Raw genomic sequence first — 16,886 nt, forward strand, 5'->3', positions numbered from 1 at the left:
TACAAAATGGACAGCAGATTTTTTTTTAAAAAAAAATCTTCCCGGAAAACGTCTCTAGTTAGCAAACAATTCAAGAAACCAGTGCCATGTGTTGCATTGATATCTTCTATATTGTGACACCAACTCTCTAATACAGCAATAGCTGTGCCGATGTCATGCCAGGCTTCTTCGTTGCAATGATGTCTCTGCAAAATGAGAAATGGACATTTACATCTAATATAAATTGTTACTCCAGCATCCAGTAAAAACTTACAATGTTTTTGATCACATATTATTTCCCAAAATTATCTTCAGTTCCAAAATAGTGACACAGCAGAGCGTTTGATGAACGTGCTGGGAGTCACACAGCGACACTCACTGAAATATATCACCAAGCCCAGTGCTTCATATTTTCTGAAAACTCCATATGCAAAACTCGGATCGTGAGTGCTGATTTATTCATTTGTTTCTGCTTCTCTTTCTCTCTGTATATATATATATGTCTTTGGTTATTCGGGTTTTCTCCCACGTAAAATTGGAAGTGTCTTGGCGACGTTTCGACGAAGTCTCATTCGTCATCTTCAGGCTTCAGCCGTGCTTCTGGGAAGCACGAAGCTGAAGCCTGAAGATGGCAAATGAGACTTCGTCGAAACATCGCCAAGACACTTCCAATTTTACGTAGGAGAAAACCCGAATAACCAAAGACCTACATACAAACACCCGTGAAAATCTCAGAAAACATATATATATGTGTGTGTGTGTGTGTGTGTATGTGTATGTATATTTATTGTTTAAATGAACTTGCATTATTTGAATACCTTTACTATCTTTATAATATATAATTGCTTTACTGGTTTAGAAATAAACTTGCCAGAATGTCAGTGAATGAATATCTATGGAGACCTTTTTTTTTTTTTTCCTCTCAAAAGGCAACTAGACTTTCCTGGCTTTTTTCTTTGAAAATGTTTAGCTTCTCATTGAAGAAGCTTCTAGCTAACTGGGTGGGGAATGGAAGGATTTATATTCTTTGCAGTCAGCTGGTTGTTACCATGCTGAGAGTAGTTGAGGCCACTTGAGGGTTTATCTGTACCCTCAGAGTGACCTGAATCAAAATGCAAACGAGTATGTAACTTTCTTGGGATTGCTGAAAGGATTGTGTTGGAAACAGGAGATAAGTGGTGCCATATCCCTCCCCCTCTGTTGAGGGAGGACTATTCAATTTTAATATAGATAGCATCTTTGACTCCTCTTTCAACCCACTGGTCTTCTCTGTCCAGAATGTGAACTTTGCTTTCTTCAGAAGAGTGGCCCTTGTCTTTCAATGCAGATGGACTGCTGAATTCTGTCCTAATGAGTTGGTTCTCTTGTATTATGCCATGCATTTTTGAAGTGGTTGTTTAGTTTCCCCAGTGTATAGGCCTACATATTTCTCACTGCATTGCACTGCATATACAACATTGCTCTGTTTATGTCTGAGTGTTTTGTCCTTAGGGTGGACAAGTTTTTGTGATAATGTATTTCTGGGTTTAAACACTTATGTTTACACACACTTATGTATGAAAATCCCCTGAGCTTTTCCAATATTCTTTCAACACATGGAATGACAATGTTGCTCCGTTTTTTGTTATTTTCTTTTCTATCTCTTGTGAGAGTGCTGCTGCTGTATCTTTTTGTGGATTTGATGAAGCCTCAGTTAGGGTAATTACAAGTTCTGAGGGCTTCTTTGGTGTGTTTTCGTTCCATTTTTTTCCTCTAAAAGTAACATATTAAAAAAAAAAGGAAATAGAAAATCAGATAGAGGAGGGATCTGGCAATATGCTGTGAGGCAGCCTACGAAAAAAGATGTCTGAAGTATGTTGGCATTTCTGGATTTTAAGTTGGGCCCCCTGATTTTTCTTCATGACTTCTATCTGTAAATAGAAACTATCCAATTATTTTTGAAATCTGTGCAGGAAATGTCATACAAATGGACATTGGCACCATCTTCTTTCATATGCAGGGCTATGACTTCAGCTGACCTAAATCAGGATGGATACGATGACCTGGTGGTTGGAGCACCAGGTTACAGCCAGCTTGGACACATTCAGTTGGGACGTGTCTATATTGTTTATGGTAATGAATCAGGTTTGCCTCATTCCAACCTGGACCTTGATCAAGAAGCAGATGAAATACTAGAAGGCACTAAGGTAGCAAAACAAGTCAAATACGGATAAGTAAATATATTTTGTTTTTATTTTGGATTATTATTATTTTCTTTAGTAATTGCATTAATGTGGCTTCTCTTGTAATTAACTGAAATTAGACTATTGTCTAAGCCTTTCCTTCTAGATGTGTAGAAGCTACAACAACCAGAATTTCCAGCTGCTGTGACCTCTCTATGCTCCAAGACATCTATGGGTCATAAGGTTGAGGAAGGCTGTATATTAATTGCTACCAAAATCAAATAATTGGGAGACCTACATCAGGCTTACAAATGATACTACATTTGGTCATTGTTTTTGTCTTTTACATGGCTGATTCAAGCAGTATTTTTTAATTTATAAACCATTTCATAGAATTGAAATGAACAGAATAACTAAATGAATAAAAGTGCTAGGAACATACACATAAAGAGTGAGAGTTTAAATATATTCTGTACAGATGGCAAACAATTGAGACGTTGTTCTCTTGTTAATTGTGAATAGAGTTCACTGGTGATTTAAATTAAATTTGTAGTAAGGAATAAAAGGACCTATAGTTAAAATTTAACAGATGACACTGAGTTTAATATAGCATTAATCAAATCCATTTTAGCTCTTAATATATAGTGACCAGACGTCCCGCTTTTGGCGGGACAGTCTCGCTTTTTAATAATTTGTCCCGCATCCCGCGGCATTTCAAAAAAGTCCCGATTTTTCCCCCACTCCCATTCTGAAAATGGGAGGCGCAATGCAAGAGGAGGAGGAGGAGGCGGAGAAGGGGGAGTGGCAGAGAAGGGGGCGCAAGATCGCCCACTGCCTGGAAGAGCTGAGAGGAGAGCCGAGGAGAGCCGAGCCTGCCTGGAAGAGCCGAGAAGCAGCAGCCGCTCCTCCTCCTTCAGCCAGGTGGCGAGACTCAGTGCGCATGCGCAGCCCCCCCCCCCCCGGTCAATGGTGTCCCGCTTTGCCATTGCTGAAATCTGGTCACTTTATCTTAATGCTCCCTACTTAATGAGTTAAAGAATAACTTGTCATAACTTACTACTGAACTTGCATTAAAAAAATAAGTGCTCAATGTGTGTATTATCTGAATATGTCTTCTTTTTAAAATAACTTTGTGCTCATGAAATGTGTGTGTTTGTGTGGGCGCCAGGGGTGGGTTCTACTTACCTTTACTACTGGTTCGCAACGGGAGTGTGCGCACGCAGAAGCTTCTGCTCATGCGCAGATCATCCATAATGACGTCCAGGCAGGTGGGCGGAGCTTTTACTTCACAAGTAAACTGGACCGAACCGGGAGTAACCCACCACTGGTATGCACACGCATGCATATAAATGCCTTTGTGTCTGTGTGATGAATATGTCTGTCTTCTATCTAGCCTTCAGGAAGATTTGGTTCTGCCATAGCAATTTTGGACTTCAATGTGGATGGAATATTGGATCTTGCAGTAGGAGCCCCATCAGTAGGAGCCCAGGAGCTTAGTTACAGGGTAGGAAAATGTAAAATGCTAACATAAAATATAGTTAGTTTGGTGTAGTTGGCCTAGAAAGCAGGAGACTGTGAATTCCAGGCTTCCCTTAGGCATGAAAGCCAGCTGGGTAATCTCAAGCCAGTCGCTTTCTTTCAGTCCCATCCACCTCTCAGAGTTTTATTGTGAGGAAATAGGAGGAGGGAGCATTATGCAGGCTGCTTTTGGTTGTATAAATAAAGGTGGGTTATAAAAAATAATAGTAAGTTTGTTAATTAGGATGCATTTAATGATGCATTACTATTTCGATTGTCTGAAATAAAAAAAAAATGATGGAACAATGTATTGACCATCTTAGAATTCATCTACATTTAATTCTCACTTAGCAGCTGCCTTGTTTAGTTACCCTTCACATATACAAAGGTGAAGAAAAAGAAAACTCTGTGACCAGTCCTTGCATTTGCACAGCATAGCTGCCTAGAGTCTCCTTTTGATGGACAAGCAAGCAAGCAAGCAAACAAACATATAAATAAATAAACAATAAATAAATAAATCAGTCAGTCAGTAAATAAGTAATTTTTGCAGGTCTGTAAGCAAAGGAAAGCTGAAATAAGATAGAAAGTACGGGTAATTGTAGTTTCTCTCAGGAACTGCTTTACTTAAAAATCAAATTGCTGGTCCCAGTTGTGATTACTAAATGAGAACTATCTGTATTTTATATTGACCCTATCTTATTGATTAGGTTTTTATAGTCCAATCCTGTGATTTGGTGCATTATGACTTTGTATTATATTTTAATTCACCTATTATTAGAAATGCATTTCAATGAGAAAATGAAAAGAATAAAAAAACCTGCCATTGTAATACTTTAAAACCTAAAGCTTTAATTTGGGTCTGTAACCTATTAAAACATTATATTTTCTTATTTAGGGTTCTGTATATATATTTCTTGGCAACAGAGGAGGAGCTTTCCACAGTCTTCCAAATATTACCATAATTTGTCAAGTAAGTTTGATGAAAAGGCAACGCATGGAATCCAGATTTAATCCGCTCTTTTTGTCACAAGCATCATATACCTATCATATATTGGGTGCTTCATCACTGGAGGTTTTTAAGAAGAGAATGGGCAACCAGTTGTCCAGAATGGTATAGGTTCTTCTGCTTGAGGAGGGGGTTGGACTAGAAGACCTCCAAGGGAACCTTCCAATTCTGTTGTTCTGTTACTTTTGCAGGACAGATATTGTAATCTAGGCTGGTCCCTGATGACAGCTGATGTTGACAGGAATGGAGATAATGACCTTGTGCTTGGTTCCCCATATGCACCTGCTGGTGGGATACAAAGAGGATTTGTGGCTTCTTTTTATTCTTCCTCTCACAGAAACGGGCAAAGTAAGCTTGTTTGGAAATGTTTTTGTTTCAATAAGTATCGTTATTGGTACTTCCAAATTTGTGCTGAAACATATGTCGGAATAATACTTTCTTCAGATTTTTAAGTAGCACACATAGGAATGATTCCTAGGCATTTAATGTTCACTCATGTATCATATGTGTAACCTGGTTAATTAATTTTGCATTAATTTAGGTTCAATCCAGGTTGCATTAATGCAAGAGATTAATATGCCCTCTCATAGATTTTCATACAGAGTCTACTGGATTTCTTTCTGGAGCAGTTGTCATTATGGCTTAAAGTAGTGTTTCACGGTCATGGCAACTTTAAGATGTGTGGACTTCCAACTCCCAGAAATTCTGGAACTCCACACATCTTAAAACTGAAACGTTGAGAAACACTGGCTTAGAAAAAGATACTGAGATTCTTTAAAATCTTAAATTCCTCCCCAAACTGAGTATTATTTACATCCAAATCTTAGCCACCATACCCAGTCCAGTATAGGACTACTTCAAAATAAAGTAAAGGTAAAGGTTCCCCTCGCACATATGTGCTAGTTGTTCCTGACCAGTGGTGGGATTCAAGTAATTTAACAACCGGTTCTCTGTCCTAATGATTTCTTCTAACAACCAGTTTGCCAAACTGTTCAGAAAGTTAACAACTGGTTCTCCCGAAGTGGTGTGAACTGGCTGAATCCCACCACTATTCCTGACTCTTGGGGGCGTTGCTCATCTCTGTTTCAAAGCCGAAGAGCCAGCGCTGTCCGAAGACGTCTCTGTGGTCATATGCCCGGCATGACTCAATGCCAAAGGCGCATGGAACGCTGTTACCTTCCCACCAAAGGTGGTCCCTATTTTTCTACTTGCATTTTTTACATGCTTTCGAACTGCTAGGTTGGCAGAACCTGGGACAAGTAATGGGAGCTCACCCCGTTATGCGGCACTAAGGATTCGAGCCTCAGTGTCTTAGCCACTGAGCCACCACGTCCCTTTTTTACTTCAAAATAGTAATTACATATACATGCATACACACAGAGAAAGTAATATGACGTTTGTTTATATAAGCAACACATAGAGATGTGCTGGGTTGAGCCCTCGTAGATCCTCCATCTGTAACCACCACCTCCTATCTCAAATTTCAGGATACAGGTAGTCCTCAACCTATAGCCATTTGTTTAGTAACCGTTAGAGTGGCACTGAAAAAAGTGACACATCACTATTTTTCATATGACCTTTGTATTATCCTCATGTTCACATTATCAAAATTTAGATGCTTGGAAATTGGTTCATATTTATGACAGTTACAGAGTCCCGGGGTCATGTGATTACCTTTTGTGACCTTCTGACAAGCAAAGTCAACGGGGGGGAAACCAGATTCACTTAACAACACTGTCACTAACTGCAGCAATCCACTTAACAATTGTGACAAGAAAGGTAATAAAATGGGGCAAAACTCACTTAACAACTGTCTCGCTCAGGAACAGAAATTTTGGGGTCAGTTGTGATCATAAGTCGAGCACTGCCTGTATTCATTCTGATGCAGGGGTCTCCAGCCTTGGTCCCTTTTAAGACTTGTGGACTTCAACTCCCAGAGTCCCTCAGCCAGCAAAGCTGGCTGAGGAACTCTGGGAGTTGAAGTCCACAAGTCTTAAAGGGACCAAGGCTGGAGACCCCTGTTCTGGTGGGAAATCCTCCTATCTGTATTTATCTACACGTATATAAAGTAATGGTTCATGATACACAGTAAGATTGAACAAAGCAATTCTTCTTGTATGTAATCTGTTTCAAAAACAAAACTTTCTGATCAAAAACAAAACTTTCTGATAAACTTTCTCCTTATTTGTCAGGCCTGCTCTTTGTATCAGATGCTGACTGGATGGTAAAAGGAAAAACAGATTATGGTTGGTTTGGCTCATCACTCAGCAGTGTCCAGTTCCTAAATAAAACCTTGCTGCTTATTGGAAGTCCTTTCGGGAAAAATTGTAGAAGGTGTATGGATTTATTTTTAAATACCTATGTATGTGATTGTCTTCTAGGCCCTCTTCACAACCTATCTTCTGTACTTTCTCACTACAAATGTATGCAGCAGATCAACAGTTTTTGCTAAAAGTTGATCTGTTGCATATAAAAACTCTGATGTTCTAATAATAGTCATTTTTCAAGTATGATCTTGTTTTGTGCAGCTGAATCAGACATAATTCAAGGCCCCAGGGTTAATTTATAAGCCTTAGCTACAGTTTCTAGAAATTTCAAAAGATGACCTCAAATTATAAGTTAATATGTCAGAAGCGGAACATTATTAAATGCATGATTGAAATAATCATATTTCCATTAAATATAAACATATATAAAACAAAACAGTTTCAATTTTACCCTGGCTCTGCCCATGAATTTTTGGAATATTTCCCTGGTGTACCATTCAAAGGCTAAGTAAAGCCCTTATAAGAGACAAATGGTTCACCTTTGATTTAAAGGAAGACTAACCACATAAAGCCTGAAGCTGTGTCTGTCCGATTGTATTGTAGAGCACATATAGTCCTGTATTAACTGGTATATATTAACAGCCATGGTGGCACAGTGGTTAGAATGCAGTATTGCATGCTGATTCTTCTCACTGCCAGCATGTGGATCCTGATTGGCTCAAGGTTGACTCAGCTTCCCATCTTTCCGGAGTCGGTAAAATGAGAATGCAGATTGTTGGGGTAAATATGCTGATCCTGTAAACTGCTTAGAGCAGAGGCCTTCAAACTTGCAGCTTTAAGACTTGTGGACTTCAACTCTCAGAATTCAGCTATGCTGGCTGGAGAATTCTGGGAGTTGAAGTCCACAAGTCTTAAAGCTGCCAAGTTTGAAGACCTCTGGCTTAGAGAGTGCTATAAAGCACTATGAAGTGGTATATAAGTCTAGTGCTATTGCTATACAATCAGCTGCCTGCAGTTCTCAATGCTGGATAAATAATCCATTCATCTGATTCAAAATACTTTTTCTCTTAAAGTTGTTCAGTAACTATTTTTCTTCTAAAATCTAATGTTTATCATTTTAAAAGTATATGCATGAGTCATTTCCTTGTTACAAGTAGAGACCAAGCCTAAATATTGTATTTATTTGAAAGTGAGTTTGCTTTATTTGTCTGTCAAATTTATAACCTGTCTTGCTTTTAACAACTTTGGGAGGAGTACTGTAGAAGTACAAGTTTAAAATCATGCAATAAAACAGATAAAAGAAAGCAGTCACCTGGGGGCAAACGTAACCAACACATTAATACAACCCTCTCACAAGGTACTAACTCTCTTAACAGACACCAATGTTTCTCAACCTTGGCAACTTTCAGACGTATGTATTTCAACATACTGGGGAGTTGGCTGGAGAATTCTGGAGTTGAAGTCCACACATCTGAAAGATGCTAAGGCTGAGAAACATTTAAAGATTGAAAACACTTGAAACAAATCAGATCTTTAAAGCTTGTTTAAAGGACAGGAGGATTGGGGTTCTTCAAATCTCCAGGGAAGGGAAAATATTATTACAGAGGCAGGCACTGGAACAGACAAGGAATGTGTTTCACGTTGATGATACTGTTTTAAAGATTGAAACTACAGCATACCCACTCTGTCAATGGGAGAGGGATAGTTCTTGATGGTTAGACTTCATGCCATGAAAGATTTTATAAGTCATAGTCAACACCTTCAATCGCACCTGGAAGCTTACTGATAAACACTATACAAGTAGTTTAAGCAATGGAGGTGTTATGTGGGAATAGTGAGATACATCCATAACTGCCTTCACTGCTGCGTTTTGGAACAGCTTTTGAAGTGAACTTCAAAGACAGACCATATAGATCATGTTCCAGCAGTCCATGTGTGAGATACTAAGGCATGAGTAACTATAATGAAGTCCCAGAAAAGGGTGCAGTTGGTGTTCTGGGCACAACTTCCCCAGGGAGTTATAAATCCATTTATAAATCTATCTGCCTTTGGAAGAAGCAGACAATTAAAAATGGCACCTCAAGTACAAGAAAATGAGCATTAATCTGGAAGATAATGGGAGTCATAGTAGTAGTATCAGTAGCAATTAGACTTATATACCGCTTCACAGTGCTTTACAGCCCTCTCTAAGTGTTTTACAGCATATTGCTTCCAACAGTTTAGGTCCTCATTTTACCCAACTCGGAAGGATGGAAGGCTGAGTCAACCTTGAGCCTGGTGAGATTTGAACTGCCAAATTGCTGGCAGCCAGCAGTCAGGAGAAGTAGCTTGCAATATGCATTCTAACCACTGCACCACTGCGGCTCTACATAGTCTATGTGTATAGAATAGAATAGAATAGAATTTCTTATTGGCCAAGTGTGATTGGACACACAAGGAATTTGTCTTGGTGCATATGCCCTCAGTGTACATAAAAGAAAAGATTAAAAAAGATAAAAGAAAAGTATCCGGGGATCACTGGTCATATTAACCTGACAAGTTGAGATGAATAGCAGAATGGTAAAAAATTCTGAAATGAAACTGATATTGATGATGATGATTCTACAGTATGTCTTGCAATTACTATTTTTTTCAGTATTGTTCAGTGTTCATCCTAATTGCTTTTTTTTTTTACTATAACCATTTTGTATTCTAGCTTAGGGTGCTATTTCTCTGAAAGGCAAGCTGTTGGAACGGTATATGGTTATATCCCACCAAACACAAAAAGCTGGTTCACTTTAAGTGGGGATGATGTAAGTCTTTGTAGTGATTTTTGAAATAATAGAAAAAACAAGAGAATTTTTGATTTCATGAGATTAACTATATATATGTATATATATTCATATTATAAACATGCAGGAAAATGGGAAATTTGGTTCAGCTTTGGCAACCGGTTTCCTTTCCATAGAAGGTATCGCCCAGCAAGTACTGGTAGTTGGCGCACCAACGCAAGGTATGCAATTCTGAACTTGGAACAAGCCTTGGCAGCATTTTTATTTCAGTAATGCACAAGACAGATGAGAAATGAATTCCAGTAGGCAAAGAATCACAATATTGAATCTAAATTTAATTATATACAGAGAAAGTTCATTAAAATCCATTCAATTTAATATACATGCAGTGTTTATATACAATGATTCAGACTGGTTGTGATGTATGTTGCTTTTATGTTGAGAAATTGAGGCTGTAATATTTTATCATTGTTGGTTTGCAGACATGCTGGTTTATTTGAGTCCTTAACTTTACATAATATTGCACAAATAATTGAATTAGATTTCTTAGGGGACCTGTTTTGGATTGTTTAGGTCTTTTATATCAGGAAGTAGATTTCGATTTTCAGACATGTAATTTCAGGTACCTCCAGAAAATTAAAAAAAAATAAAAGTTGGGGAATATGGGCTGTCTAATTCTGAGGGAACATGAAGATGCCTTCTAGCTGAATCAACTCCTCGTGATTTATTATTAAGTATTATTAAGTAGTTCTTCTGGGATGTTTCTCAGTTCCTCAGTCTAGCAATTTTAAGTTTTGCTGTAAATAAAAATGTTGGCTGCAATGGCATTACTATTTGAAAAGGAAAATACTTCAGTTTTAATCTGTAAAGGATTCCAAATCAAAGATGAGGACACTCTGATATATTTTCCAGTGCTTATTACAGAAGATGAATGGGACCATATGGGACCATATGCAATAATATATTCAATATAGGGTTTCCCCACTGTGTTGGGAAAACCCTATTGCTGATTTCCTTCCTTCCTTCTCCTCTTGACTAGTGCTTTTACATTTTGCCATATCATCTCTGTTTTACTATAGGTAAAGGTCTAGACTGAGCTATGCTTAATAACATTAGAGCAATGGTCCCGCTAACTCATAACTTGCATCTCTCTTCTCCAATATTCTGTTCATTTCAGCTTTTTGAGTTTTGTGACTTGGAGATATGCAACCATTTAGTGCAACCTCTTAGTTGAAATAGTATCTCCTGGCAGAAATTAAAATATAGTTTCCATTAAGACTGGGAGCTCTGCTCACGATTATTCTAAAAGCAGGCCTTTGTTGATAAACTACTTGATCATTATTTCAAATAGATTCAATAGAGCCAATGTTTCCTGCATTTAAATGTGGATTCTTAACTCAACAATGCTTTCTTGACACTTATTTTTATAACAACCATAATTCTGTCACCTTGATTGGTTTCCCTTAGGCAGCGTCTCCAGGATTTCATTTATATCCTCAGCACTACACCAAGCAGGAAGTGTTTTGATATATGACTTGATGGGAAATGGCACACCTTCCTTACTCAGCACATTCAATGGAGACAGGAGATTTTCACGCTTTGGAGAAGAGGTGCACTTACGGGATCTGAACAACGATGGACTTGGTATAGTTACAATTTTTTATTGTGAAAAAGGTTGTGCAGTAAATTCTACTGAAGGTGAATCCAGCATTCCACCATCCCCTTTTTCTGCCACAGAAGTAAACTTTTCCTGCAGCAATTTGAGGCTTGTCATCCTGTCTCACTGCAGGAGAAATAATGTAGATGTGTCCAAGACAGGTCAAAAAAAGTAAAAGCTATGGTCATCATTCATACAGTAAATTCAAAGACAAATTCAAGTGAGTTGCCCAATGCACAGTCTTGTGAGGTTATCTGGACTGAATTCAACTCTGTAACACTCAAAGAAGTGAATAAAATCCTCCAATCTGCCAGCTTGGCCACCAGCTGGTTAAATTCTAGCTCCTTCTGGACTATCAAAGTCATCTATGTGGTGTATCACCCTCTTTGAGGGAATGAATGGTAACTCTGACAATGAAAAAGATGAGTTGTATGCCTCAAGAAACCACTTGACCCCTTGGTTGCTTCCAATCTTGTGAGCTGTAATAATTGCTAATTGGATTCTGGATGCAACTCAAGATTTTGGTTGTTACCTATACAACCTTTCATGGCACAGAGCCTGAGTTATCCAAGAAGCTTATTTCCAATTGCTTCTTCCTGCTCAGTACGTTCAGGCAGAGTGGGTTGCTCCAGGGCAAACCCACAAGAAGTCATGTTGGCATCTTGCTTAATGACCGTTTTGCTCAATGACCGAGGTTCTGGTCCCAATTCTGGTTGCGTGTTGAGGATTACCCGTATAATTTTGGTCATATTTATAGTGTGAATCTTTTGCCGTGCATGTTGACAGATGAAATGATTGTGTCATCGCCTCTTCGAAACCAAAAAATTATGGGTGGATTGTTTGGAGAACAAGTTGGATATATTTATATATACAGTGGAAACCAGACCACTTCAGGTCATGTGACAGACCACTGCAAATCATGGATTTCCCCTTGTCCTGAAGAATGGGTAAGTTGTTTGTTGATTACACTTAAAATAGTTTTAAGAAAACTAGTTTTAAATCATATTTTTATTTAAATGTCAAAATATTATAATTAATATTTCTTTTAAGTTAAATTTGATATTACATAAAACTAAGCAGCAATATCATAGTGTAACCATATTACTGCTTTATAATAAAATGATTATATTCAATCATTTCAAAAACATACCTAATTACATATAAGTTGTGAAGCTGAAGAAAAAAAGCTATATTATGTTATCTAAAAAGAACACAAAACAAAACCTAACAAAAATAAGGCTTCATAAAAGGTGGAAAAAATACCTCACTAAACTAAAGCAAAAAACCTAAATATTTAACTTTTCTACATACAAGGGCACAAATTGATTAAAACATATGCATGTGCACCCAAAATTGTATGATTGTTTATTGCTCCTGCTCAGCAGATAGTACCATTATATAGAGTAATTTTCTATATTTCTATATTTCTGCACTGAAATGAGTTTCCATAGTAGATATCATCAACTCAGAAACCCTTTAGAAATACTTGTAATTGATTATTGTACCATTAAAAATAATGGTAGCCTTTCATTCTTTTCTCTTTTTTTCTCTTCCAGGCACAGTATGTTATAATTTCTCCAGAGGTATGGTAATAAAATGTTTTGACGTGATTATTGCTTTAATTTGACATGAACACTAAGGAATCTTTAACTATTAAACTGTCAATTAATTTCAATTAATGAAATTATCACAAGAAGAGAAAGGTTTTCAAACAGTATGGATATGTAACATTGGGGCCATATTTAACATAGATTTACTAATTAATGGTATTTAATCAGTCATAATTAGCATAAGATATAGTAATTAAAGTTGGATACTTTTGACAGCTGCAGTTTTTAGTAAGTTTAGAGCTTGTTCCTGTTATTGAATCATTGATTTCAGTCAGATGTTTGGCTAAGCTAGAATCACATTTGGCTAAGCTTAGAATCACATTTCCAATTACTTATGGCTCATCATTTTCATCTTATTTTGATTGAGTACAGTCGCTTTTGGAGAATTGAAGATAGGCACAGCCAACAGCCCAATAAATCATGTCTTTCAATCTGCCTAGTAGGTTGTCAAGAGAAAGATCCTTGCCAGAGAACAGATTACTTTCTGGTGGTTTTAAAAATTAGTGTAACATTTGCATTGTTATGTGATGCTAACCTAAGTGCTATTACATGTATCTTCATCCATTTGGTCATCTGAAGCTGTTTGCTCAATAGATATTGTATTCCAGTACAGCAACTTGGCCGGAGCAGCAGTGAACTTAATTACAGAGTATGTCATTGATGGCTATCTATTCTCATTGCAGGAAAAATCAAGATTTGGGAGTGCTCTTCTTACAATAAAAACTGGAGAAAAGGTAATTAAAACAGGTAGTACTGGTTTTTCCTCACAATGGAAAACAAGCCCAGATTGTAAATCATTTGCTGTTTATTACTACTATTACGAAGAAAATGTACTGAATTGACTTTTAACCCACAGAAAACCAAAATCATTTGTGGAAAACTCCATGCTTGCTACATCTTTCCCCCCTGATCATTTAGCATTTAATGGTAGCTTTCCAATCTGACTTTTTGTTTTCCGTTCAATGGTGTCTGATACTTGGATGACTGCCTAGACAAATCCATGCAGTTTTCTTGTCAAGGTTTTTCAGAAATGGTTTGCCATTGCCCATTTTCCTAACCCTGAGATAGATTGACTGGCCCAAAATCACTCAGCTGGCTGAGGAATTCTGGGAGTTGAAGTCCACAAGCCAAGATTGGAGACCCCTGCTCTAGTCCACTGCCTTAAAGCTTAATCACTAAACCAAACTGTCTCTTCAACTAATTTAGTGCCCTCCAGATGTGTGGAAAGTATAATTTCCCCAATTCCTAGATGAAGGCCATGTCAGCTGAAAATTCTGGCTGTCATTTTCCAGTCGACAAAATGACCCCGTCACAAAAATTTCAGGATACACTTTTCCCCCTAGGATGCAGTATTAACAGCTGTTTTCTGCCTTGACAGAGTGAAATTGTCGTAGCTGCTGAAAGAAGTTCAACTAAAGCTCGACTTAGTGGAAGGCTTTTTCTTTACACCTTCTAATTATCATTCTGTGTTTCGAAGAATCTCTTCGATGAAGTAATCCCGAGTTTTGTGCACCAGTAATTTCTGAAAGCAGAACAGCATAACAAACCTGCTCCTGACTTAGTATATGAACAATACTAAACTTTTTAAGAAGTTAATCATGCCTTTTAAAATTAGTGTAATTTTTAAGATGTTCATGTTAAATGGAATAATGAGGAAAATTTTTTCTAAATCTTCTGCAGCTTTTGGCCATTAGCTATTTAACAGTTGCATGACAGCAGATATAGTCTTATTTTTTTAAAAAAAATATTCCAACAGACTCGGATTTAATATATTGGAGAACAAAGCCAAGAAGAATCGTAAATGTGAATTATACAAAACCAGCATCAATAAAATAGATTTTATCTTTATCTCTATTATTATAACTTTATACATTATTAAGTAGCATAATAATATTTCTATAAAGAACATGAATTGAGGTTCCAGAACTTTGCAACCTTTAAGAGAAACTATCCCAAGGTAACAGCTATTTAAAGAAATCAATATTTTTACTACCGATAATTCATTTGAATTTCATTGCATCATACTTAAGTTTGCTATCTTGCTCAGTTTTTTTTTTTTTTTTTTTTTTATTCAAAAAGTTTTTATTGGTCAATAAAGGTTTATACAAATACATATCAGGTATGGTAAATTTTCATTTTTCTTATCCAAAATAAGAATTTTACTCAAATTTTTTAACACCTACAACAGCCATATGGCAAGCAGGTGACACGAAGTAGCTACGTTTACAAATCTTAAATACGTAATAAAGAAGGGTCAAGAATAAACAGAATATCGTACAAAAGAGAATAAGGAAAACCAACACAATCCCAAATATCTTTATCACTTCCTAGTTTTGGATCTCAGAACTCTGGGTTCAGCCTGACCCAACTCCAGGGCCGCAACAGCGCCAGCCGCCTCCGCCCCATGGTCTATAACCTCCCCTTCTTCAATTCCTGGGTCATCTGATTCCAGGAGGGCTTTGTGTTCCTCCACGTAGGCCGTAGCCTCCGCAATTGTACTAATTTTTTTCGTAATGCCCTCCCGGAAAATCATCAATCCTATAACCAAAAACCCACCACCAAACCCCCATCACCCAAAACATCCAACCAGCCATCCCAATGTTCAATCAAGTACCCATCATCCAACCATCCATCCAAACAGCCATCCAATCAGCCATCCAACAATCCATTCAACCAGCTATCCAAACAGCCATCCAACAAACCAGCCAGCCAGCCATCCAAACATCCATCCAACCAACCTTCCAACCAACCATCCAACCAAGCATCTCAACAATCTGAATCTAAAAAACATTCAAGTTGCACACAAACTTTCTCTTCCTGAAACTATTGTATGCGACCTATCATCTAACACCACACTTTGATTCATACTATGCTACAGAGCCCCTGACTACGACATTACTCATGCACATATTTTAACCTCACTACTAACGTGGGCTACCTCTTGCCCATATCCCCTCATTTTCCTGGGTGACCTAAATCTACCTCTCATTAACTGGATAACAAATGAATGTACAACTGATCCAATCCATACTACACTATACAATGCTGTTATAAACCTAGGTCTTGAACAACTTGTAACTAACAGTACAAGACTCAACAACTGCCTTGACCTCATCTTCTGCAACAACACCAATATCATTTATGGACTATAAATAAAAGAACCCTTTTCCAACAGTGATCACTGCATGATTGACTTTCGTCTCAATACACGCCCTTACATAAATCGTCATATCAATAGTATTCCTATACCTTGATGAACGTATCTTTTCTTTTATGTACACTGAGAGCATATGCACCAAGACAAATTCCTTGTGTGTCCAATCACACTTGGCCAATAAAATTCTATTCTAACTACAACTTCAAAAAAGCCAACTATGACCTATAAACAACGATCTTTCATCTTTGGACTGGCAAAATCTGTTCTCAACCTGTATAACTGCTGAAGACCACTATAGAGTTTTCCTACTTGAAATCAATAGAGTCATTAAACTATATGTACCACAAACTACCACCAAGATCAGGAAAAGCAAACTACCCATATCAATAAAAAAGCTTCAATCTAAAAAAAAATCCCTCTGGAGAAGAAACAAAAAGGGCTATGTAGCAAATTTTAAAAATCGCTACAGAATTATATGCAACTAAATAAAAACTGAATACACAAATTACCACACCAAGCAAGAAGAGGATCTTCTGCGCACAAATTCCAATCGTGCCTTTTATAATTTTGTGAACAATAAGCTTAAAGACTCTAGATCCATCCCACCACTAAAAGATTCTAAATGACGAAACAACTAAAGCAAACCTCTGTAACACATTCTTTGGCTCAGTTTTTGTTAACAGTGATGACTCATATCCGACATTCCCAAATCGTACAAGCAATGAGTATGACGACTTCACACATATAGATTTCACAGAA

At 37.4% G+C, this 16,886-nt stretch overlaps 1 protein-coding gene across 6 annotated transcripts in view; it reads left to right on the forward strand.

Moving 5' to 3' along the window:
- The window catches only part of GPLD1 (glycosylphosphatidylinositol specific phospholipase D1), a 40,039-nt gene extending 25,212 nt beyond the window's left edge, over nucleotides 1–14,827 (forward strand). For 5 of the 6 annotated variants that reach the window (XM_058176859.1, XM_058176860.1, XM_058176857.1 and 2 more), the window contains 12 exons: nucleotides 295–422; nucleotides 1,979–2,165; nucleotides 3,535–3,645; nucleotides 4,555–4,629; nucleotides 4,857–5,013; nucleotides 6,858–6,999; nucleotides 9,628–9,724; nucleotides 9,831–9,924; nucleotides 11,171–11,347; nucleotides 12,147–12,307; nucleotides 12,917–12,943; nucleotides 13,654–14,827. In XM_058176859.1, coding sequence (XP_058032842.1) covers nucleotides 295–422; nucleotides 1,979–2,165; nucleotides 3,535–3,645; nucleotides 4,555–4,629; nucleotides 4,857–5,013; nucleotides 6,858–6,999; nucleotides 9,628–9,724; nucleotides 9,831–9,924; nucleotides 11,171–11,347; nucleotides 12,147–12,307; nucleotides 12,917–12,943; nucleotides 13,654–13,812 — 1,515 coding nt within the window. In that variant the 3' untranslated portion in view covers nucleotides 13,813–14,827. The remainder of the gene's footprint in view (nucleotides 1–294; nucleotides 423–1,978; nucleotides 2,166–3,534; nucleotides 3,646–4,554; nucleotides 4,630–4,856; nucleotides 5,014–6,857; nucleotides 7,000–9,627; nucleotides 9,725–9,830; nucleotides 9,925–11,170; nucleotides 11,348–12,146; nucleotides 12,308–12,916; nucleotides 12,944–13,653) is intronic. The other variant, XM_058176861.1, reaches the window with a different exon arrangement.
- The last annotated feature ends 2,059 nt before the right edge of the window (nucleotides 14,828–16,886 follow it).

This window comes from Ahaetulla prasina, chromosome 3, assembly GCF_028640845.1.
Source record: "Ahaetulla prasina isolate Xishuangbanna chromosome 3, ASM2864084v1, whole genome shotgun sequence".
NCBI lineage: Eukaryota > Metazoa > Chordata > Lepidosauria > Squamata > Colubridae > Ahaetulla > Ahaetulla prasina.